The following is a 25972-nucleotide window of genomic DNA, read 5'->3' as shown; positions in this document are numbered from 1 at the left end:
CATGAAACGGGGATGGAGCCAAAACTCTGAAAGAGCCGAGTAGAACAAAGGTGCTCACGTGCAGCCATTTAATCCCTTCTCTAGATCCCAGCCTAAATGCCTCCACGGTTGAGAGATTCCCCGCTGATCTCAGGGGAGCCCCTTGTTTGTAACAGCGACCGCCAGACCAAAACTCTTGCCTGGAAGATTACAAATGCTAGCCAAACAACAGCTGGAACGCTTTGAGCCTCCAGCATGCTCTGGGCAGAAACAAGGCAGAGAGCAGAAACCACGTACCTAACGACAGTTGCTTTGTTTGTTTTACTCTGGTCAATGAGTCACCCTTACATCGACGGGCGCCCTGCAGTTATTCATCACAGAGGTTTCTGGTGCAACCAGCAGCTTACAAAATGGTAAGATCTGGTACAGATTTCCACTACACCCCTAAAAAGATCTGCTCGGCCTCCCCCGGTCCCAGGGAGAGAAAAACAGCCTGCCGGGATGAATGTGGCACTGCTGGGATGTTTGTGTGGCTTTTACTGTGAGAACACCAGCAAGCGGTAGGCGTGGGACTCCTGGAAAGCATGCGTTCGCATGCGAGGGTGACAAGGGGAGAGCACTGGATTTTTCCGTGTGTGGGTGACTGGACATTTTACAAGGAGCCTGTGAGTGCAATGATGTCAAGAGATCAAAAGAAACTCAGGCTAACATGAAGAACAAGGTGCAAAGGCAATGAGACACACCAGAGCACGAACGTGCCTGATCTCTCCGCTGACTCCTGGAGCAAAAATTTTTATACATTTTGCTAAAGGAAGCACGCAGAATTGTTTGGAGGAAGGCTGATGTGGGAAAGGCTTTCCTCTCTGTCCTTTCGCTGTTTCCTCTACTCATTTCTTCACTGTGAGGGTGGTGAGGCATGAGCACTGGTTGCCCAGAGAAGTGTTCAAGGCCAGGTTGGACAGGGTTTTGAGCAACCTGGTCTAGTGGAAGGTGTGCCGGTCCATGGCAGGGGGTGTGGAACTAGATGATCTTTAGGGTCCCTTCCAACCCAAACCATTCTATGATTCTCTGATTTCAGTCCTTTTCCCACCTGCTTTCATTGTGCTTTTTGCTACAGTCAGCACAAACCCCCTTCTTCTTCTATGCAGCTCTCACAGTTTCCAGCCTGTATGCAGCCTTACCTACAAACACCTCTTCCTCCTGGCCAAGCTCTCAAATCTACCTGGTCTCCTTGCTTCTCAAACATGTCTTCATCTGATCTGCTACTGCTTTAACTCTGTACAACCACCAAGGACAAAAAGGTTTCTATACAAAAGTGCACTTGCATTATACAAACCAGGATGCTACAAGGGTTGGAGAGAATCACAGCAGAGGCAAATGTGATGGGACTGGTGGGAGCACAGAGCAGTAGATACAACAGAGCGAGCACAGACACCCGGGATGCTACAATCATGATGAGGAATTACGAAGTGTGTTCAGGGAAGAGGCTGGCCAGAGGGAGGACAGAGGGGCAGACGTTGCAGGAGAGAACCTGAGAAGTGCAAGATCCAAGGGAGCACGGAGACAGTGCGAAAAAGAACAAAAATGCCTGTGAAGTGGGCAGAGCATGGAAGAAAGGAAGAGAACAACATTTGTATCTTCAGTTTTCTTCCTGCTTGAGAAAAGAGACATAGAAAGGTCTGTCAGATCTCCCCATTTAGTTCTCAACAGAAAATATGAGGGGACCCAGCCAAAAGCCAGATGTTTTGTTTCCGGTTTCATTCAACAAAGTCTGCATAATAGACGAGGAAAAACTTTACCGGCCTACCCATCTTGCCCCTCTTCCCAGGAACTCCAGGGATCCCCTGCAAGGAAAACACACAGAGAAAAAAAAAATAATAGGTCTGGTTGAGAAAGCAAACAGCCAACCAACAATACAAAACAAAACTAGAAGAGAAAGGGGAATGCAAAACAGGCTAATGACTGCAGCATTGTTCAGGAATCAAAATGTCAGCTACTTGCAGTCAGCTGTGAGAGCAGAAGACAATTAACCTTCACCCACTAACTACAGCCCTCCCTGAGGACACACACAGGCAGCATCCACACCCAGGGCAACAGGCTGAAGCTGTGCTTAGCAGGAGCAATCATTAAGCTACTGGTCTGGAACCGAATGAAGGCCACTGCCAAGGCACTCGCTGGAGAACTTCTGTTTATGTTTCTTATTTAGTTATACAAGCATTAAATCAGCGACTCTAGAGCACAGGGTAGTCCCCTCCCAGGCAGGCACACACACACTCACTCCCACATGCTCCCGGGGCCTCTCTGGCTTCTGGAGTTTGCATTCGAGGGAGAAAAAGCTGGAATAAAACATCTTACAGCAACCTTCCTTAGGAGCTCTTGCAGTGGGAAGAAGGGATCCTTGGATGGGTAGAGATCAGGCAGGTGGGGGGACGTGGGGGAGAAGAGCAAAAAAGCAAGGGAGGTCTTGCAAAGCTCTGAACACGTGGGTTTGGAGAATGAATAGCACGATGAAAAGGATGGTGGGGGGAGGGAGGACACATGGGAACAGTAGCCACAGCTGCCCGTCCACAGGCCCCAGTCCTGACTGCACAACTCAATGCAACTGGAAGGAAAGCCATTGTCAGAAAGTCCCAGGCCCTGTCCCTTCCAAGAGCCAGATGCTTTCCAGACACCTCCAGCTGGACACCCAAAAAGGCTTGGACACTGTGGCTGGGATGTCACTCTTGTGGGAGCTGGGAATTTCCACATGTATTCCGCCCCTCACCCCATCCCACTAAGATGAACTAGTAAGGGGGAGGAGGAGGGCAGGTTTTGAGTGAAGGAAAATATAGAAAAACTCCTCTCTACTCAACAGTGAGGTCTGATGACCCTGTCTGAAGCCTAGGCTTTCCTGAGCTGAATGTCAACATCACACAGGGACACAGGTCTTCATGCAAGGGTAGAAACAGGTTACAGAAGGCACGGTTAAACATTAGGCATGCTTGCCTCTTTCCTCAGGAACAAGGGATAGAGAAGGTTACAACAGGCTCTGAAGAACTTATTCAAGCAACACACCAAGGTTTTCTTCACAAAATACTCACTCGTTCTCCATCAGCCCCTGGCAGCCCAAATAATCCTGGGAGACCAATATATCCCTAAAGAAAAGAGGAAACAAGTAGTCAAATACATTCTCCATTAGCAGACAGTCAGTCTGTCTTTCCTGAAGAGCAGAGCATCATCCAGCGTTGGTCAATGGCAGCCGTGATGAAATAAACCTTGAGGCAAGTGTATATGCCCATGGACTGCATGGTGCTGGCTTCCACGATGTAGTCCAAGGGCACATACCCTCACACCAGGGATCAGGAGGACTCCAGGCAGGAAGAGGCCAGCAAGAAGAAACCTTACCTGGGCTGGCTCTGAGTGTACCTGAGGGAAATGGAGCTTGGTTCAAGGTTAGTGAGAGTGATAGCCAAAGGAATCCACATGCCTACACCTCCTTTCATCTCTCCAAGGGCTCTTTCCCTGCCTTTGGCACTCACTCCCAACTGTGCTGTAAAAATGGCCTGTTGTACCAAGCCCTCTCTGCCTGTCTTACGTCACACGGTGGTCACACACTGCAGTCTCTTCTCACGCAAACAACACCTTCTCCTGGGACGCAAGGCTGCCGACCACCCCGTTGCTCAGAGAGGAGCGAATCAGTAATGGTTCTGCCTAAAGCCTTTCCCTGCAAACTCTGTTGCACCACCAAGACCTTTTGCAAACACTTTGTCAACCCAAGCACCAAGGGCCCTGTCTGGCCAGGGAGAGGCCGAGCGTGCCATTTCAGGCTCTTTGGATCGGCGTACGAGGCTCAACTTGTACCTACATACAGATCCTCTGACAAGGATCTGTAAAGAAGCCTCCGTCACACCACTGTGCTTCACACAAAATCTGTTCCTTTCACACTCATCAGCAGGCGTCGCGTTTTCAAGGGCGCGATGTTTCCCTACCGCCCGGGGATCCTGCTCAGACAGGACACAAATGCGACATTTCCCTTCCCTTGCAACAATTGGAGCCTTGTGTTTAATCCTCTTTGCTCAGCAGTTAGTACAAAGTTACCTTGTGTGCTGGTCCTTTGCAAAGGACTAATTTGTGCCAAACATGCAGAATCAAGAGGAAGTGAATTTCAGCAGGGAGCCCCCTCAGTGGCACCTCACTGTTACAGGAGCCGAGTGTTAACACTGATTTTTCTCTCATCTTTCTTTCTCCATCATCACTAAATCTCTTACTGTCACTCCCACCAAACTTTTTCCACCAGTCCATCGTTCCCTTTAGCTTGCGCTTCCTTCAGGGATAATACCTGGCCGGGAAATATAGCCACATTAAAATGATGCTATCTGCCTTTGTCTCCGACAAACTGTGTGACTCCTGAGCTACTACCTGCAGAAGGAAAAATAGAGGTGGGAAGTGGAGAAGCATCCACAGTCGGCTCCCTCAATCCACAAAATGCAGATATCTCACCTTAGTACCCAGTTCTGATTGACTGCAGTTGAACTGAGAATGGCTTTCTCAGGTAGCTATAAATATTTCAGTCCCCAGCACTCAGGGGTGCAAAGCGGAAAATAATTTTCAAGTCTTACATTCTGCACATCTACCACATGATAATTACATGAGGTCCTGGTTTGGGCAGTGAAATAGATGCACCAGGGACAACTTTATCAGTTGCAGAAGTGAGGTGAGCAAGCTGTGCTATCTCAGATCTTCCTCTCTCCTGCAGGACACTGAACATGCCATCTCCCTTCCCAGCTCAGGAATACAGCTAGCTGCAGGGTCAGCATTTGTTTATTCCTTGCAGTTTTCCTAGTGATGGAAGCCAGCTGGTTGAATTTACTGCATATAGAGAAAGTATCCCGTGTTAGAGAAAGAGGGGATTTTATTGCCTCAGAATCTTGTTGTGAATTTATAATTGCAGGAAAAGAACAAAATGTGATTGACCAGAGTCTTAACTGGTAAAAAAATAAAAGTAATCCTTTGCAGTGAGAATGAACCCCCAGCTATTCAATTTGGTGAGCAAAACCAGGCAGAACAGATATTAATGTTTGTATTTGCACATGGCTTCAAGATGCTGGCTTGCCATCCTGCATAATGATATAAATCACTCGCAAACCCAGGACTATACCCAAAAGAGCCCACATTCAGCTCGGTCGAAGACCGCTGAACCACACTTATTGAAACTAAAGAGGCCTTTGGGAGATGGGGGCTTGCAGAAAGTTCAGACTTTGGTCTTTGGTAGGAATTTGTATGCCATTCTTCCCTCTCCTCTGAAGGAGTTGGCTTTGTATCATCAGCACTATTGGTGAACTTTGATCTTTGTAAAAATACTCCGTTTAATTTAAAAAATTTAGCAGTCCTTCAATAAACAAGCGGTGCGCAGTTCAAAACCCTTGAATGCAACAAATTAAAGCAACTAGTCTCCGGATTGCAAAATTAAAAAGTTTCTTGAGAAGCCCTTGGTAAAAACAAGTAGAGAAAAGACAAATGAAAGGCTGCTTACCCGACTGCCTTTTGGACCAGATTCCCCTATGGGGCCAGGTAAACCCTAGAACAGAAGGGAAAAAACAAAGACAAATGTGGACAGGCTTTAACTTAATCTAACGAGCAGTGCCAAATCCCCAGCACCGTCCCTGCATGGTTCTGCTTTCAGTGCCGTGTCCAAGGCATATGAAGAAAGGAGAAAAAAGGACAAAATGATACAAATAACAAATCTCCCATTGTTGGGGATCTGGGACTCCGCAGAACCTGAGACTGCTGCACAGAGTGAGCCTTCCCTGGGGCTGAAGTAGAGATTTCTGATCATAAAGCCCAGAAAGGCTAATGCAGCAGGGTGCACAGAGGTTGTGTTACACTTCAGATGCAATGTACAGTGATGCTCTGTACCCAACAGCTCTCGATTCATTTTCCTGCCTAACTGAGCACATGCATAGCAAATGACAAATGTATTTCAATGCCTGTTTAGGGAACACAGGCTGATCCTGACACAGTGAGAAAGCCCCTCAAATTTCTACAGCCTAGAAAGTCACTTAGCTGTGCAAGTACTGCAATATCTCTAAGCCTTTGCAGCATCAACAAATATGGAAAGAATTCAAAATATATTCCCCATTCTACTTCTAAGCCTATTGCTGCTCCTCAAAGTACTGTGAAAAAGAACCCTGTAAAAATGCATCATGAATTTTCATGTTTATTGTCTTCTAGCAAGTTTCCAGGTCAATTTTTTCTAGTTCCAAATGTTGTGGGGCTTTTTTGGAAGGGGGAAAAAAAAAAAAGGCTAAGTCCATATTTTCTTTAGCTGGCAGCACTGCACACTCAGCCTGAGATCTGAAAGTCAGGTTGTGCTCTTTCCTGGCTCATGCATCGTTGCCAAAGATTTCAGCCATCGCAGTGAAGTTAACAATTCTGCCTATGATGTGCAAATCCAAACAGAGCCAAGCTCTCTCTCCCATAGCGCTGCAGAGCCAGCACAGCTGACAGGAGTAACAAGTAGTAAAATCTCAGTAAAGTAAACAGCTCTGATTCTGGATACACACAGCATTCAGATATGCTGAAAAAAGCTGCCTTAATAAAAAAAAAAAAGTCACTTTCCTGACCCAAACCACGTTTTAAGAAAGCACTTTTGTTCTTCGTATGTCAAGCGCAAAGATTTCACCCTGCTTATCTGATGGGCAGAACGCTGCTGTGAATTGCCACGCAGCATTCATTAACCTTGTATGACCAATATCGCTCAGACCACTTCATATTAGTCATCTAACGCACATCCACACCTAGGAGGTTGTTTGGCATGCAAATCTCTGAGAGCCTTTCAGAGTATGAATGGAGCCTTTAGTCAGGTGCATAAAACTCTCATCCAGTTCTACCATCTTCACTCTCCAGCATGCATCTGTATGTTCCACCTAAATTTGCTAAGCGAGGTATCAATTTAATTTCAAATTGAAAATAGTCTGAGGCAGGGGAATGCAGACTTGTTCTGTGTATCTAGTTCAGGTTTAGTCTAATAACCTACACATCTGGGTAAAAACTCACACATGAACTCATGACAAGTCTGAAATGCTCATGGCAGACTGCTTGGGGTCTTTAACACCTGCCTAGCCTCTTCGCTATGTACTTAAATACAAATTAAATACCTTAATGTGTCCATTGTAGAAAACTATGACAAACTAATTTCCCTGTAAAATGTTACAGGGCCAGGTCTTCTGCCCTGCAACAGATTCCATTTTGGGTCTCACAAGTTCTTCCTCTTAATTTCCTTTCTACTACTCAGTATCTTACATGACAATAAAGTGTCCAGTATTGATGCATTTTCCTTTGCGTACTCCCCCATTCCTAAAGTAGCCTTTGTGCAATTTTTTCAGAATGAAAACAAAGACTTGGTTTTCTTGCATCATCTTTTTTGCAGCTGCAAATACGATTTATATGGTCCATGTATAATTTTATGTGTGTATATATATATGATTATACTAGGGAATTTTACTAATGAGAGTTCATCTAAATCTTTTCTTTCAGCCTTCTTCTGCCCAGATTTCTAACATGTTCAAGATCGGATGTAAAATGTGCCTAAAAGTGAAGGGTTAGCAGCTTGCAGGTATGTATCTCTGCTCTGCTGGTTTGTGGGGTTTTTTATCCCTGTTGTTATACTGAAGCAAAAATTGGTCAGATTTTGCTATAGAAATTCAGGGTTTATCTATCATAGGCATAAAATACTTTCTAACAACCTTAGTGTCCCCCAGAGTTGAAAGACTGTGTCACTGATACAGCATCTTGGGGGAGGCGGGAAGAAGGAAAACATTCAGACATATTCTAGACGTCTGCACTGTCTTTAGTGGGGCATGTATTTAGCAGGGCATATATTTAGCTACCTGCACACCCAAATCCCTAGTCTGTGCACAGCACGATGAGATTTACTGCACCTGCCTGCCAGGATAACCTTTGGCACCTGGACTTCCATCTGGTCCTCGTTCGCCCTACGGAAAGAGAAAAGGCACAGAAGGTAAGGTGAATGTCACGCTTGGGAAGACTTTTTAGCTGCTTCATTCTTTGAGCTGGGGGGAAAGGAGGGTGGAATGGATGAACCTGATGCAAATTTATAGAGAGGAAGAAAATATTAAGGGTAGGCATTGGAATAAATTAGTAACGGGGTGAAACACACAATAGCCAAGTCAATAGGATCCATGTATTAAGCAAGTGTTGCTCTTTCTCCTTCTCCCTCCATCTGCAGTGAAAGCAGCAGATAGTTTGAAACAAGGAGGCTAAGAGAAGGTGTAAGGCTGCATCTATATCTGGCATATGGAACCGTTTTACTGGTGGGGAAGCACTGCCAAAATTCTTCAAAACTAAATGGATTCATGTATAATATCCTTTAACATCATTGCTAACAGGGCTTGCTATTCATTGCCTTTTTTTTTTTTTCCTGAACTGCAAACATCAGACTTAACCAAATAAAGAGGGGGGAGGAAAGGGGAGAGAGGGAAATGGGCTTTAGGAGGGGAATGACATGTTAGTACTTAATATGATGTGGTTAGTAAAGTCCAGGTAAAATTAATGTGAAAGGAAAAATAAAGGGGGAGTAGAGTAAGCTGGTATTTCTTCCACCATGTAAACTTAACACGGTTAAGCAATAAAAATGAGAAATTAAATTTAGAAACCCGACAGCAGTCTCCTCCCACCAGCTGCTGATGCTCAGTCAGCGTATGTGCACAGCGCATCCCCTGTGTGTACCGAGCTGCCCTGGGACAGAGCTGGCTGTCCATGCTGGGCAGGCTGTACAGGATCCAAACTAGCACTAGAGTCAGCAAATCCATCCCTCTTTAAAAGTTCAGTGTTGGAAGCTGGGAAGACTCACCTGGTCTCCAGGGTGACCTGGTGGTCCAGGGTAGCCTTTATATCCCTGTTGAAATAGAATGGGAGAGATGAATAATAATAAGAAAAAAAATCTGGCTTTGGTTTGAATTTCTCTTTGCAGGTGGGAGTAAAGTTCTGAGAAGTAGGTCTTTAGATATGGGATAGCACTACACAATCACGCAAACTTTTAATGTGCTGCTTTGTGGTTGCACCACCTAAACCCCACTGACGTTCCCAGACTTTGCTGCAACGCGGTGTGGTGGCAGCAGCCTGCACCCGCTGGGGTCTGCCCTGGTGGTTCCTCAGGAAGGACTTGCTCCATGAACAGACTTAGAGTTGTACCTACACTCACATCTGTCTATTTGTAATCTGCACCTTTAGCAAAGCTATCCTTAATCCTTAGGAAACCACAGGCTTGTAGGGTGAAATGTTGGCTTTGGGCAAGTTGGGGGACTACGCAACATGAGTCACTCATGTTTCAGAGTGCAAACTTTCACTTTAGAACTTGAAATGCCATAGGAAACACCAAAATAACCACTTACTGTCACGGGAAACTTCAATTTTGTTTCTATCTTGAATTTGTCCAGCTTCCAGCTTTTCTAACCTAATTATTACAAGGTATGACAAGATCCAGAGTCCTTCATTATGAAGCTACATAAAATGGTGAGCAAGCTGTCTCTTAGCCTGCTCTCTCTCTGCTGAATTAATTAGAATTAGTTTCTTAATCCAGCTTGCAAGTTGGCAAGCGTTGCAGGCTTCAAATCATTCTCGCAGGTCTTTCATAAACTTGCTTCAGTTTTTCAGGTTTGTTTTTTTTTGAGATGCAGACACTGGAGCGGCACAAAGGTAGCCTGTTCAACTGCCAACTGATCAGCATGTATTTTAAGAGAGTTTGCTTTCTCCAGGATTTACCTAGAGCTCTCTTCAAACACTGAGTAAATTCTGCAAGTGACAAGCACTTCAGATTTTTTTTCCCCCTCCCCTTTATAACCTTGCTTCAGCTATTTAAAACAAACTCCTTTCCATCAAGTGGAGTCAGAGCAGATTAGAAGATTAAATTCAGTTACAGAGATGATTGTTTTAGCTGGGCTACTAGCAAGATTTTTAAAAAAGCGCAGAAAATTTAACTTGAAACAAACGGAGAGACAAAATAAACAAGAAACAATCCCTGCACAAATAGTACAGAAATAACTAAATGCTTTCGGGGTGGGTTACAATTGCTAATCGTAACTCAGTCTCTGCAACTCACCCCGACCCCAGCCCGGGCTCCCGGCACACGTTGCCTGTCTGCGAAACCCACAGGGAGCACCCCCCTGCTCTGGGAGCCATAACCAAACCTGGTTTGGCCGAGGACTTGGCCTTTTCCTTCACTCACCAGATGAATCCAGGCCTGTTTCTTGCTCCCAGGTCCACACCTCTGCTTAATGGCTTTTTTATTCTTCCCAGGGGCTACTCTAGACCCGCAGCCTATGTCTTCGCTGGCAGAGGTATGCAATGCTCTCAGCCACCCTGGCTACTACCCACTCCCCTTTGCATTCCTTCTTGTTCATTATTTCATTTTGGCCTGGAAAAAATGTTGATTCCCTTTTCACCGATTCTCTCCTGCTTGCCCTTGCTGATGTACCATGGCCCACTCTTTTGTCTGAGCTGCACCCCTTGAGAAGGCCATGCCTGACCTAAAAGACCATTTGGCTGCCAGCTACTCCTTACTTGAACCACCTAGAAGGTCCTTTTCCAAACTCTGTTAGTGCATTTCAGCCAGGGGCTCCTACCTGGAAGTGTCCCAGCAGCTCTTGGGGCAGGACCAGTAGATGGGCCTCCCTGCCCCTCTCCAGCAATGTGCCCCATGAGATCCTCTCTTGCTTATCCTCTCCCCAGCTCCTTGACAGAGGCTAAGCATCAGCAGAAAGGAGGGAGGATGCTCCACCCCGGTTGGGTGTCTGGTCTGAAGGTGAAGGCATGTTGTGAAGGTCCAGACCCACCCGGGTGTGGAAGGCCCAGTATCGGTATCACCCATCCCTGGAGTGTGGACCAGCAGGGTGTTGTGCAGATGGAGAGCGTCTGTTCTGGCCTCCCCTCACCTTTTCCAGAGAGAGCTGCCAACAGAAACAGCCCTGGGTCCAGCATCTCCAGACATGCTTTGGGATTTAGCACGGAACCCCTGGTGTTTCCTCCTGGGGCCTCTGCCCAGCTCCTCCAGCCACAGCCCGGAGCAGGAACTATCTTTATCTCCAGACAGCTGGAGCACCTACTTCCATGGGTACAAGCACTTAGAGATGTCTCGCTCCCTCCACTGATGGGAAAGAGGTGCCTAGCTTGGCAGCTCCGGATCATTCTGCTCCACTTGGGTTCCTGCAGGACAGGCCTTCCTAGCCTGTGCTGTGCCCCCAGAACAGGTGGTTAGACAATAACCCCTTGAGATGCTCAAAGCACCTCCTGAGCTAACGTACGCACCAAACACGGCATTGTTATCTCTACAATGGTAAGTGAATGGCACTTAGGTTCAATATGTAGCCACTCTACTACTGTTGCATCCTATTAAATACCCTCCTCACAACATACAATTCCAAACTCTGGGAGGCTTGGAATGTGTGTTTCTTCGTAGTATGCTGCAGTTATCTCTGTCTCAGGTTGATTATAGCGAGGAGAAAACAGAAAAGCTTGTGTATGGTAAAGTTGGCTGCAACGTGAAAGGATTTACCTGCCTAAATCCTCTTCAAATAGCACTAAAATGACAGGGCAGAGGGCATAAAAACAACTGCATTTGCTCTTTTATCCAAACACTTCCTGATGATTACAGTGTGCTCAACACAAAGGGCTGTGATTTAGAAAGGAAATTGCACTCCAGTGAAGGATTTACTCATCTGTGATGGTATTTATAATCCACTCTCTCCTAGCTGAAAAGGATCATCCTGCACTTTGATAGGAAATGTGAAGAGCAGAGAGGCCAGCGAATGAGATCTGCACGACAGGATGTGTTTTGAAGCACTGGCCAGTTCTCAGCTCTGTCTTTACTCCCTGAGTGACTCCAGCGAAGCTTTTTCTCTCTCGCTGCTGCTGTCGTCTACAATCCGGCACTTTTCTACAACCATTTTCTCCTCCCCAGCATTTGAGGCAGGGAGCAATGATGCAGTGCTCCGCTGAGAGGTATCTGCAAGGCAGCTACAGTTCGCAGCCCCCAACCAAAAAGCCAAAGTCCGCCGACACCTCGGAGGCCCCAGCGGGGAGGGCAGAGGGGACAGCCACGGCCTGCCAGCATTCCCGACTGCTGCTGCTCAGCAAAAGCAACGTTTGCTCTGCGTGGAGAGGATAAGAATTACATCTGCTGCTTGAAAGGCAGTTTCATATACTCGTAGCTGGGTGCAGGCAAAATGACTTTGGGGGTGCTCCGAGATCAGACTCTTCCATCCTACAAAAAGCAGAGGTCTGCGCTCACAAGACAGGCACCGTCTTGTGAGCCACACTATCCGAAACCGTGTCTTACTTGGTTGCAGCTCCAGCTCGTGCTGCTGAGCCAGTTGTTTCATTTAGTGGGAAAAGTATTTTGTTTCCCCTGGTGAAATATTTTGCCTATTTGAAAGTTTCTAGACGGCGTTTTCAGAACAAAGCCCTTAGAGCTCTTTTCACACTCCATGGAGCGAGCAGGAGGGATGTCCATTTCCAAGGCGTTGCTGTTTTCTGCTAGCCAAGATGAGTTGCCCACCTTCAGCCAATACACCAGCATATTTTCACTGGGAGAATGCCAGCAGGGAATCCAGATAAAAAAAGATTTTTTTCCAAACATTTCTCCAACAGCTGTAAATTTTTTCTTAATGCAGGATGCTAATAAAAGCCAGGTTACACCAAAAACACTGCCAGACTAGTGCTACTGGGAGGTGTTTTTTTTAAGCTACACCAAAGGAAAAATTTCAGCATCCAACTTGCTCATTACTTGAAGAAACAGAAGCATACCCCTGCCTTCGCCCTGTCCTGGGGGAGCTCAAATCAGATGTGAAGGCCATGTGCTGGACTCAGGAATGTTTGTTCAATCTCCTATTCCTTCTCCACTTTTTCCACTATGAGTCCTTGTACTCCTGACATTGCATTTTGCTGATTGTAACCACAAGGTTTTGTTTTACGAGCTGTTATACCAGGAAAATGGTATTCTTTCCACCCTATTTGTTAGAACTTATTTGTGACAGCAAAGATCAGTAATTAATCACTCTGCTGCTCCTAGCTCCACACAGCACCTCAAGCACAACCAGCCTTGGGAGCAGGAAAACGAAGCCAGCCCCTACTTTTGGCAATTTGATTCCAATATAAAGCATACAACAAACAATCATGGAGAGGGAGACTTTCTTTCAGACTCCTTCATACTTACTTTCTTTCCCCAGAGTCTTAAAGCATACCTGAGTAGGTGTTTGCGTGCAGCTAATTGGCCTGAGGAACAGTATATCTTCAATGGCCCATTGACTGATGAAGTGATGGAAACAAGATGCTAATTTTAACTGTTCAGCTTGGCTATGTCAATATTGGCTTGCTGGGAAGGGGAGCCATGTCCACTGAGCCCAACTATTAAACAGCTCCTTGCAACAGGTCCAGCTTCCAAAAAATCAAACGAACCTACCAATACAGCCTGAACTGGAAGGTCAACTGAAGCGTCCTTGATATATAAAAGACATGAGCTCCAGGTAGGGATTACTAAGGTATTGCTCTGCAGACTTGCACGCGTGAATACAAGCACACACACTGCTGCAACGTGAAGGCAGGGTCGGATCTTGTGCTCTATCCCTACGTATCCTTTTCTAGGCATAGGTACGTTGTTGATGTTAATGATGTTGAAACATCAATATGGAAGCAAAGTAAAACCTGCCTAGTACTGTCACTCTCCAAGCAAAATAGAGGGAAGGCATACAGATATTTTGTTTGAAATGTGATTTACCAGGAGAGACAGTCAAGGTTTCCTTGGAATGTCTAAACCTGTTCTGAATCCAACCTTTAAGTATTGATGTCGGTTGTAGACCCATTTATTTAACATATTGGCTGAACCAGACCTAAATTCAGCTTGCTGATGAAGACCCAGTGTCAGGGTGCAGAGGGATAATGCAGTGCAGTGGGACACGGAATACAACGAAGGAACGGAAATCTGGATCCAGAATTTCATTTCATACTCTTACATAATCCTGCTGGTACAACCTTTAGGCTGTTGCTTCATCCTGTGTCCCATCTTATACGCCGGTGAAACAGGTGTAAGACTTTTTTGCTGGGTACTAGGACTTAATTAAATCTTTTAGTCAGAGTTAGAGAACATTTTGAAATAAAACCAGTGATCTAATTCACTAGAAAAGAACATATTCTTACCTTTCTACCAGGTGGTCCAGGGAACCCAGTCAAACCAGGTAAGCCCACATCTCCCTGTAGGAAGCAAGTAGGTTGTTAGTTTTCAGCGACATTTTCCCTATGCCTAGCGACACTGTTACTGAAATCATTTTGCTGACAGTAGCACCCAGCTGTTGATATTTCTGATTCTAATTGCAACTCTTCAAAAACTGACTGGAAGCGTAGATTTAAACATCATCTCTATTAACTGACTCATATAAATAATAAACCCAGTTAATGGCAGCTGATGCTAAAGTCCAGCTTTTTGCCAGCATAACGAATGCTTTTTTTTCAATTATCTCACTCAGTCACATGCTTCATTTGCCTTTTAATAGGCATCTAAATCACCAAGGCAAGAACATTTTAGCTTTTAAATGCAACAAGAACAACAGGTACCTCCTGCCAAATCCTGTGATGGTGCTCATACTATGCTACTGCACTGGCTCAGCCCATGGCTCCAGTTCAGGTGGCGCTGAGGGTACAATTATTTAACCTGCCTATATGACACTATGATCACCTTTCTGACCCTGAAATGAAAAACTTTAATTAATGACATAAGCCAGGGACCCAGCCTTTGCAGGCTGCTGGTGGGAGGGTTTTTCAGTGGCCTGTACTTCTGAAAAGGGATTGCATCACATCCCAGCTGGCATACCCAAATCACTATAGGAATGGAGAAGAGCTTTGCTGTGAGATCTCTCTAACATCCAATCCATTCGTAGAAGCCCATTTTGCCCTCCTCTGATTAGGATCAAAATCCCTTTATAGTCCCAAACACTGTGCTGTGCCTGCTTACTGAAAATGCATTTGGAATATCTAGCTCGAAAATTAGGCATCACTCCAAACTCCTGCTGGAAACTCCTTGTTTCTATTACTGCTAACAGGAATAAAGCCTTGTTAACATGAGCTAAAAGTGATCTGGATCTCTCCCTTTCTTACACTGAGCATGCTTGCAAGAAAATGGTTGCAGACTCTGCGGGTGGATGATTTCCACGTGATGCCATTCCAACGTAGTGCACCAGAAATTTCAAAAGGCACTTTGTGCTGTTAAGTTAAAAGCATCATTTCAGATTCAGCCTTCTCAATGTTTTCTAGCGTCACCCTCCATCTTGCAGTTGTGTGGCTTACTGTGCTTCATGAAGGCATCTGGTTTCAAATGAAGGGCCTAAGTTCTTCATGGCTGATGCTTTCTATTAGCTGTGTGTTTATAGCAAGGCTTATGATGAAAGGAAGAGAACCAAGGCTTCTTGTCCTAGGCATGAGTTATGAAGTATTGTGCAGGCATCAATGAAAGAACTAATTGAGGTGGATGTTGTGGAGCCCTGATTGCTCTTCTATTCATTTCTAGACTTCTGTGAGGCCTCAGTAAAAATCGCTCAGCTGTGAAACAGCAAAAATGGGAGCTGTAATTTATTGAAAAGAATTAGCAGAACTCTGATCCTTAATAGTTGCTAAATCCAGAAACCAGCTACCCTTCCCAGTTGTGTGCTTTGTGTTGGTTTGAGTAGATCTTGGTGGAAAGGCCTCTGGTCATCACACAGCAGGGTCCATGCGTTGGCAGTGCAATGGTCTGAGAAGCCTCCCTTTCTCCACCAGTGGGACAGCAAGGCTGCTCTCACAGCAGTGATCTGCTGTGGGCTGCGTGTGTGACATGAGACAAATTACTGTTTCGCAGCTCCTCGGCAAAAACATGCTTTCCTTTGCCTTCAAGGTTTTTATTGCTTATACTGGGATTGCCTTTTGCTACAGAAGCATGCCAAGAGCTGGCAAGGTGTGGCTCATCTCATATACACTAGTTTAAATACCCAGCTTAAGTAGCCACATGCTTGCAGCAGCAGGGACTTAAGTTTGCACTGCAGATTGTGCATAAAATGGATAAACGCTTGGACTGGATAAAAGCTGTGGCAGCAGGCACTTCAGTGCACTGTGGTCAATACCTTAGCTAACTCTCTTTAGTCCTGAATCCGGGGTCTAAGTCTTAATTTTAAGTCCCAAGTCTACTTGAGAAGCTGTGGTGCTTGTGGCTGCAGTATGGCCTCCCTCCACATGTATGCGCAGGGCTTAAAGCACACTGTGGTCTTGATGCCTGCGCACTCTGGGCAACGTCTTACCTTCTGTCCGTTGCGAGCCTTTCCAGGTGACAACCCAGGATCACCTTTCTGACCCTGAAATGAAAAACTTTAATTAATGACATAAGCCAGGGACCCAGGCTATAGCTGTGGCTCTGCTTCCACCAAGGCTCCAAATTAGAAACATGTTTTGTTTTATCTCTGTCTTGCCCCGACATCCCAAATGTATTAAAGTCCCAGGGTATAGCTGTTTTGCTGGGACTGGTTTTTGTGAGTGATTGCTGCTGCTAAAACATTGAGTTTTAAATAGTATTTGACAGTAATAAATTGACTAAAGAAAGAGTAACTGGAAGAAGGCAATGTCAGGACTTTTGATACTCATTAGACGGGACATCTGTGATTTCTTCCTTGTCTACAACTACCATCACAAAAATAATTACCAAGCCTATTACTGTAGCTAAACCATCCTCCTTAACAACTTGCTAGTTGCTGTTGCTTTTTTAACTGTGGGGAACAGATGAAGCTGCAGAGAAAGTTACACTAATTAGACGCTACCAACAGCCAGCGTAATTGTGAGGCTTCCAGGCTGGCAGAAGAAAGAGGCACACTTTCTCTTAAGTGGCAGTATTCCTTGTCTTCCTTCTTAACAACCGTGACGAGAGAAATTACAATTTCAGACTGTGATCTTCTCATGAACACAAGCTGGAATTTCAGCAGCGTTTGAACATCTAATTCCAGCAGATTTCTTTGAAAATCCCAGTTCAAATTCTTAAAAGGTGGAAACAGCGTGAGAGTTAGAAGTAAGAAAAAGTAGAAGAGACTTGAAGCGTGTCGGATTTTTTTGGCAGGGGAGAGCTAAGGCTTAGCACCCAAAGCAGCTTAGGTCTGTAGAAGATCTCTTCTGGCACAGCTAGGAGGCAGGTATCCTAACTTCAGGCACTGGCTATTTAACTCCCTTGGGATCGCAACCAAGTCGCAACCTCTGCGTGCCAAATCAGCAGCACGGGATGCAAAACCAACCACCAAGCACAGGGCAGTTGTGAGGGTGAGTTAATGCTTGTCAAGTGAAGGGCTGGGAGGGAAGATGAAACCCTACAAAGGAGTAACAGTATTATTAACTGGCATTTCTCATTAGCAGCACTAAGGTCTAATTATAGCTAGCTGAGCAGCTTTTCCATGCAGCCTTACTATTTGACTACATTTGATACATACTTCCCACCTTGCAGAGAGCGTGTATCTCCCCTTCTCCTCCTCCATCATCCATCACAAGTTGGAAGGTTCAGGGAGTGAGACTACTTGGCTACGGACTGTAGGGAGCACTGCTGATTCAAGGCAGATGCATCTGTGCGAATTCTGAATGAAGGCAGCCTGGTTTCCAAACAGTAAATGAAGTCATGCAGATAATCTTACTTTGCATGCAGCTGTTATCAGGGCAATTCTCCCACTCTTTGAGCTTCAGAGCAGTCAGTGGGTGCTACGACTGCTTGGAACAGATTAGAGTGACCCACAGGATCACAGGGTATTCACTTCTACTCCACAAAATTAATTTACTGCAGCAGGTAGACACCCACCACTCTCCCTAAATCTTGCTGTGTGCTCAATGCAATGACTTCGAGCCATGTGAAGGAATACAAACATCTTGCATTTTTCCTTGGGAAGCCTCAGAATCATTAGCAAAAACTGTGCTTTACATCACAGTTCTGTGTTCAACACTGCTGAGACAAATCACACAGGTGGAGAACTCAGCCACAAGTGGGATCACACTTCCCTAAGATTAATCTGCAAGATGGCATCAGGGCCAGAAAGAACAGATGCCTGGATGCCGAGGGCTGAAATTGTGGATTAATTGCCCAACTCTTCTCGCACAGCCACCGCAAGATGGGAATTAGCCTAAGCCTTGTCCATCACTAAGCCACAGCACCTTGCCCACAAGCTTCTCTCTTTCCCATCCCAACTGACTAAGCACACTACTTCCTCTTGTAAAGGCAGAAATTGTTTTCCGTATTTTTCCCTACCAGGGAGAAGTCTAGAGCTGTGCAATTTAAACACCTCAGCTTTACAATCACACCAGTAGCACTTCAAACACCCGTGAGCCAAACTGATGAGCTATCTTAGAGCCAAGCCATTCACTAAAAGGAAAATTCAATTTTTCCTAGTGCTATAACAAAAGAGATTTATCCAGAGCAGCTAACTAAGCAAACCATAATAGCGTCTGATGCCAAAAGCCTGCCGATGAGAGATGCAAACCCAGCTCTTGTAATGGCTTTCAAAAACACACCCTGTTTGACAGCTAAGCCTCCTCCCAGTCCCAAGCTCTATTAGGGCATCCTCAGAGCTACATCTAGTCATTAGCAAAAACGATCCTCCTGCCTCCACCAGCAGCTTACAGGTCACACAGCTAGCCACAACCCTAGCCCAGAATATATCTGCAGCCATTTAAGAGGTTAACTACTACAGTAAGTGTTTGCTAACTAGATGCAATAGCAATTTTGCAACTGCCTAGAACAACAAACAGAAAGCAAAAAGTGGCAAGAAGCCCCTTTTAAAGCAGTTAAACATTATAAATTGCTGAGAAAAGCATGATAGGCAAAATTCTCAGGTGGCACGAGTGGGTGTAATGCCACTGAAGTCAGTGGAACCATGCCCAAGCAGATCAGCAGGAATTTGGCTCAACAGCCACATACAGCTCTGTGTAAAAGATCAGCTTCCTAAGTACAAGGAATTATAAGTGCTCAGCTCCAGTGATGAGAATAAGGTGGGCCCTGCAGAGGATAGGTTCAGCAATGCAGCAGTCCGACAACACAACGCTGGTGCTCCCCAATGCGGTGCAGCCGCACAAGAGACATGCACAAACACGCGCGTCTCTGCCAGCTGCGACGCCACATCACATCCCTCGTACACACCGATTGCCTGACCTTAGGAGTGCTCTGTTAATTCAGCTGATAAAAATTATGATCCTGGGTTACTTCCTAAGTGACAATAACTTGGTGCTAGTCATTGTTTCCAAGCTGTATCTACCCAGGAAATTCAGTTTCCTTCCTTGGATTGCTTGCTTTTTCCATGGTATTAACTGCTATCTAGGGAAGACCTAGTCCAGCAGCCACTTGGTGGCTGAGAGCCACTTGAAGGCTCTCAGCAAGAGAAGTTCTAGCTGGGGCTGCTCTGCCTTGTCGCCCAGGCTGAGCTTTCACAAGTCCATAATTTCAGCCACAGGCTGGGTCTACTAAGAAGATACCAGATCCCAGGTGCAGGCTTGTAAAGCCTGGTGAAGGGTAGAGGCATTTAAAATGTAAGGGGGTGAAATACCAATTTTTTGTGTGAAGTCCATCTTCTGGGATGGTGTAAAATCAGAGAAATGAAGGGAAGGAGGAAAGTCAAAACTCTGGGGTCTGATATACACCTTCCAAAAAGTGCTTCATATGCAAAGATCTTGCAATCATGGCTTAGCAGGCTCTCCCTGCTAGAGGTGAAATTATGCCCCAGCCTGGGCTGAGCTACAGCTCTCACATCCCATTGCAAACTTAATACTTCTTTTGACGAAGCATCATGTAGAACAGCCTAATCCTGCAAATTGTGGGTGGACAAAATTAAAATATATCGCACAGACTGATAACACCGTATCTCTGCTGCAGACTATTACAGCCATCCATCCACTGCGGGCTTCCTGCTGCCGGACTGCGCATCAAAATGGAGGAAAAATGCTTACAGGAAGTTTTTATTTCTAGTAGGAGACCAACTGAATACAGCATTACAGCCAAATGATGATTTCTGACAAGGCATGAGGCTAAAAGTGTTTTTTTAGAAAAAATCCTGTAGCATAGAAGCGTAGTTTGACTCTACAGATTGGATCAGGTTAAACCTGCAGGACTGGAAGTTAGATAAAGGAACTTTGATTTGACTTATAAAACTCAACAAGTGTGATCTGGAAGTCATTGATGGAGAATAAATGCAGAACACTAAGATGTAGAACTTTTACAGCCTCACTTTTCAGGCCATATAACTGCACTTTAGAATTTAAAACAGCTGCTGTTCACCAGCATGTCTCCAGTGCCTAATTTGTAATCACGTAGCGGCAGCATGCCAAGTTTCCAGAATCTTTTTCCCAGAGCATCAATAGTGTTCATAACATCTCTGCCTACTGATGAGATCATGAAAAGAAAGGACTCTCGCTTGTACCTTTCTCTATGTTTGGCTGAGACATCCTACAGCTTCCTTGGTAGTGAAACCCTCTGTTAAGCATTGCCTTTCAAAACTCAACTATTCTTTAGTCCCAGATAGATTTATATTTTATAACGCCTATTTCTGTGTAAACAATGACACCAAAACAATCCAAACCAATTTCCCAGGAACTTCGAGGTCTTTAGGTAACTGTCCTGGTTTTGGCTGGGATAGAGATGTTTTTTCTTCCCGAAAGCTGGTATAGTGCTGTGTTTTGGATTTGGTATGAGAATAATGTTGATAACACTGATGTGTTTGGTTGTAAAGTAAGCCACGACAGTAACACCAAGCCTTACACAGAAGAACGAGTTAGGATTTAAAACATCTTTCTGAAGGGTTTTGTAGCACACAAAAGGAGCTGCATCTGTGCTAAAGTCTCGTGCAAAGGGAGGAGGTCCGGCTGCGGAGGGTGGCTCCCACCTTGCAGCACCCCAGGGAGAACAGGAGAAAAGGACAAAACACGGGTCTCCTGGTATTGCAGGAGGAGGTCTGAGAGACCTCACAGGCGAGATGAGGACATCTAGAAGGAAGCAACGGGATCAGTTTGGGAGAACTGATGGTTCCCAGAAACTCTGGGGAGGGCAGGAGAGACGAGGGAGTTTCAGGAGGAGGAAGGCAGAGGAAGAAGCCGGGTGCTGCCAGTCCCCCCCCACTGTCTGGACCCAAAGGTGGATGAGTCGGCTGCAAAATTCAGAGAAGAGAAATGACAAAGGAAAGAAATCCAGACCTGGTGAGGCTCTGGAGTGGGAGCATTCCACTGCCCTCATCTCAGCACAGCAGTTTGCTCCCTAGCACAGGCATCGCTTAAGCAGGATCCTGATTAGGCAGCCTTTGAAACGAGGGAGACCCAAGAACCAAGGCCAAGCAGGGTCTCTCACGAGCACAGGAAAAGGCTTTGGCTGTGCTGCTGGAGGGCCCATGTGTGAGCAGAGGGGAGGGGAGACGTGGCTTCAGCTGCTTGTCGGTTTGTACGGGGCAGGATAAAGAAAAGCCGTACTTCCCCACCGGGACGTCCCCCGAAACAGGAAGGCAAAAGCTCCTTACACCGTTAATACTTACTTTCAGGCCTGGGGGGCCAGGTGAGCCAGGGTTTCCGTGGGGACCTGGGGGACCCTAGAAAACACAGCAAACACAAAAGAGAGTCAAAAGGAGTCAGTAGGCACCTGCATGAGTCCCGGGAACTGCAGAGAGCCACGGGCTGTGGCCAGAGCTCACAGCGCAGCAGCCCGCACCGCGGCAGAGTGCCGGCTTCAGCGGGACCCTCGCCGGCTGCCTTCGGAGCGGTGACACGTGGCGGCCGGTTCCCACCTGCCTTACGGAAGGGGATGTGTGTCAGTGGCCACAGCGTATGTCATGACGAGACAGCTTGGGTACACCAAATATTCCACAACCAGGCACAGAAACTACTTTGGGGTCAGGGGAGTCAAAGCTCGGCAAGGAGCCTCGGCAGAAAGAGATGGGGTGGGCAGAGGGGAGCGGAAGCGTGGCAGGGTGTTAACAAATTTTTTTTGGCCAAAACGGAAGAGAACAAAGATAATTGCTAAAGGGAAATTGTTCAGCTATTTGGGATGAACTCATTTCCCCTACAAGGCAACCAGAGTTTTGCCTTTAGAGGTTAGAAAGAGAATGGGCGGCTGGACAGTAAAATGGAGAGCAGAAGCAAGTCCCTGTTTAAACCATTTCAATCTATATTTTCGCACAGGTCTCACAAGCCGATGACACTATCAGAGTATCTACCTCAGATCACGTATGGCCATATCTCCTTTTGCATGATCTTTTAAACCACCCTGCATATTTTCCGAAGACTATTTAAGGAGTTATCTGGAATAAGCAGCTAAGAATAGTTTATCCTGGGATTGTATACAGCACAGAAGATCTGTTAACCTTTCAGGCTGAAATCATAACAATTCTAAGTCCTCTTGAACACGTTCCTGGGAGATGAAACAACCTGAAGATTCAATTCCAAGGGCTCCTGTTCTGCCAAGAGCTTTACACCAACATGAGGAGCGCTTTAACATACCCTCTAGTCAGGAGTGCAGGCTGGGGGATAAAAAGCCATTCAGACACTTTCTCAGTAAGCTGTAGTATTTCCGATGAGCCCTTCAGCATACGTGGGGCCAATATCTTCAGGGTCTGATTTCCAAGGAAAATCACTGCAGTTGAACATGCAACTGCCATCCAAGTTCAGTGCCCTTGCTCTCTTTTGAGAGAACATCAGCGCGATGATGTCTATTCAGTTTTATTTTTACTGCACTGTAATAAAAAATAATGGCTTTTTTTATTTAGCTATTGTATCTTGTGGTATAGACAGTTGTTGAGTGCTCAGTGTTATTTCACAACATATGCTGCTCTGCTGTAAGAGGCTGTTCAATTAAAAGGCTGAGGCTGAACTTTTCAAATGGCATTTTTTACCCAAATAAATTTAATGTCCCATTCTTAAATTCCTTCCAAATTTTCAGCCTGAAACCAAATACATTTATTGTCCCATTCTTAATTTCCTTCCAGATTTTCAGCCTGAAATTCTCTGATAGTTTAGCCTGACTGTGAATTTCCAATGAAACTGAAACAACTTTAATTAAAATTAAGGTGTTTGAGTATCAACTTGTCATTTGAAAACCCATATAGCTGCTGTAACCAGAGTAACTGAGCACCGAGCAGTCTTAAATAAATTCATCTTTCCAGCAAACTATAGCATCATCTGTTCACCTCATTGGTGGGACACTGAAGCAGAGGCTTAATGTACTGCTTAGGATAAGTCAACAAGCCTGTGGTAGCAAAAGCGCTTCAGCCCAAGTCTTCCAAATCTCAAATAGGTATGAAAATTAATATTAAGTGACAGAAATCAGAACAGTAAAGTCTCTATAAAAGATGAGTTCCTAAAAAGCTCTTATAAGTAAGCAATAATCTAGGCAGCTCTGAACAGGGTTCATAAATCCAGACTGCTCTAGATTTGAGGAGGGAATTTAGCTGTTACTCAGCTTTGGAGTCAGGCAGCTTGGCTCAAAGCCCATTTCAGCGCAGCTAGTTGAAATCCATGCTCCACTATAGCCTGGGGCAGGCTTAAACCAGTGTCAGACTGGAGGGAACAGCATGGTTTGGTGTGACTCCTAGCTGAAAGCGATAGTTTCCAGGAGGAAGCCTGGAATGTAGGAAGCTCAGCTGCTGATCAAGAGCTCCTAGATAAAAGACTAAGCACATCTCCAGCAAAATTTAGTGCAGGCTCTTCCACAGCTAAACCAAACCACATCAACACAGTGTTGGGAGGGAAGAAGGGAGAAAGAATCTAGTCCCAGTATCCAGTGACAAAATAGGTGATTATGAAAAACACAGGCTCTTGATATAAGATGGAGCCTTTACCACGGAATTCAATGAGACTCATAGCGTGTAATCCAGGCAAAGGAAGGTCAGAAACCCGTCCTGCTCCCAAAGACCAATGTGGTCTTATCCTAGTGAGAAGTGGCCACATCCTGCTGATGAAGTGACAGTGGCAAGTCCAGTCTGGCACACAAGAAACTGCTGTAACCAAGCCTGGGGCTTGTGCTAGACATTTTAATCTGCTCTTGTGACTGTGAAGCGAAAAGGGCGTAGTCTGGCAGTAGTCCTAAAAACGGTAAAAAATAACTGATCTTGATGTGTTCCAACATGGTTAGTCCCGAGTCTGTGATTACACCCACATTCTTGGCAGAGGAGGAAGTTGTGGTGTGGTACAGTTAGATGGGCTGAGTAACAAAAGGTACAGGACAGCATCTGCCTCAGGAGCTGTTAGCAACGCAAAATCTGAACAGGCAGGACTTACAAATTAATCCATGCACCAATCTGCAAGCCCCAGTAACAGCCATCATGCCCCCAAGCTACCCACCCTTGTTTTATTAAACCCAGTCCAATGTTCTTTCCTCTTCTCCTACTGTGCCCAGCAGAATTACCCACCTCCAACAAGGGCTCCCAGAAATAGCCCTCTTTTCATGGAGAAGCAATTAAAGAGTTAATTGCTATATTTTACTCATGCTCTCTTGGATTTAATTAAATTTCCCACTCATATCTAGAAATTGGTATTCTCCTAAATATATTTATTATCAATACATGAGTTTTGCTTGTCTTTTCTACACGCAGGATGAGACAATGCTGAAACCACCGAATAAAAAAATCCCACAGCACATATCACTATTTGCGTGCGTGCCTGTTTACCCACCCGCTTTAACTCCCTTATAACTGCTGAAACAATCCAATCCAATCTAGCAGCAAGCAAACTTGCGTCTGAAATCTTCCAAACCTTGCTCCAGAAATTCCATGGAAAATTTTACCATGGGACAGCAGTAGCCCAAGACTCAATGGCACAGAGACCAGAACAATCCCTGAATGTGTTCTCCAAGTGAGGGGGGATTTCCCAAAGGTGACGGGGTTTGTAATCTCCCTGGAATGTCTTTTACGTGACTGATGGTAGTTGAGCTCCACACTGTGCCATGCAGTTCATCTCGGTGACGTGCCTGGAGATGAGACCCTGCTCACAGAAGCACTTTTTTCCGTAACGAATGGTTCACAGCCCGCAAAAAATTAACAAAAGTGTAACTGTGTACGGCTCCCCCCCATGCCTCCAGCATTCACAAGGAGGGAAAAAAAATGCTCCGAACTCCTGCTAAATGCTAGAAAGCTTCCGTCAGAGAGGAATGACCACTCATTCAAAACTCATTATGTCTTGGGGTTTCACTGTGTAAAGCAACTTTTTCTGCTCCTGACCTACAGATCCCACTCTGACCTCCAGCTTGCTGAAAAATGAGCTAAATATTTGAAATGAAGCCAAACAAACTGTTTCTTTAAAGAGTTCTTTTCAGAAATTGGAAGATCTTCCTAATGGAATGAGGATACCAGGGAACCTCTACAGCTGACTAAGTTCTTGCTTGTTTTAGGAGGGAAGCCCTGCATTTTGAAGGAAAGGGAGATTTTTTGCAACCACAGACCAAATGTAACAGGGACACGTTACACTGGGACCTTGCAATCTTTCAAGCTGCTAAGGTTCACAGGAGGGTGGCAAGAGCATCCCAAAGCATCGGGGAGTGCATGCGTATTCTCTTCACCCTCCATTTGGGTTTCTCCTGCATTTTTCAGAAAGGTTAAATAAAACAAGAGCAATTGTAGCACGCCAGGCTTTTTCTTCCCAATTCTGCCTCTGACCTGTTGCGTGGACGTGGGTAAAATGCTCCCCTTGTACCTGCGTTTTGCTCACCTGTTAGAGAGGGAGACAGACTTCCATCGGGAGCTGGCTTCCTAAATTATTTAAGTGTTTTGGAAAGTTTGACCACAGTTCTCTTCTTGCTGTGCCGGGAGCAAAGCCAACAACTGGGACTCCTGGCTGTCACGCGCCGGCGTGCTGTCTCCTTCACGTAGGGTTTACGTAGCTCTTGTCTGGAAGGCAGCATTTAAGTACTTTTCTGCAGACCTGATTAGATTGTGGGTAGTTTGCTGGTCTAACTATCCCAGTGAGGACTGCAACGAGTCTTCATTTG

The 25972-nt window shown here is 45.5% G+C and overlaps 1 protein-coding gene across 1 annotated transcript in view; it reads right to left on the bottom strand.

Moving 5' to 3' along the window:
- The window catches only part of COL27A1 (collagen type XXVII alpha 1 chain), a gene marked incomplete at its 5' end in the record, with an annotated part of 159089 nt that overhangs the window by 104704 nt on the left and 28413 nt on the right, over window positions 1–25972 (bottom strand). Inside the window, 8 exons of the mRNA XM_082009004.1 lie at window positions 1779–1823; window positions 3060–3113; window positions 5492–5536; window positions 7899–7952; window positions 8831–8875; window positions 14170–14223; window positions 16296–16349; window positions 21531–21584. Coding sequence (XP_081865130.1) covers window positions 1779–1823; window positions 3060–3113; window positions 5492–5536; window positions 7899–7952; window positions 8831–8875; window positions 14170–14223; window positions 16296–16349; window positions 21531–21584 — 405 coding nt within the window. The remainder of the gene's footprint in view (window positions 1–1778; window positions 1824–3059; window positions 3114–5491; window positions 5537–7898; window positions 7953–8830; window positions 8876–14169; window positions 14224–16295; window positions 16350–21530; window positions 21585–25972) is intronic.

This window comes from Phaethon aethereus (genome assembly GCF_964289735.1).
Source record: "Phaethon aethereus genome assembly, chromosome: 20".
NCBI lineage: Eukaryota > Metazoa > Chordata > Aves > Phaethontiformes > Phaethontidae > Phaethon > Phaethon aethereus.
Note: the sequence above shows the minus strand (reverse complement) of the source record. Positions and strands in the feature narration are given on the sequence as shown.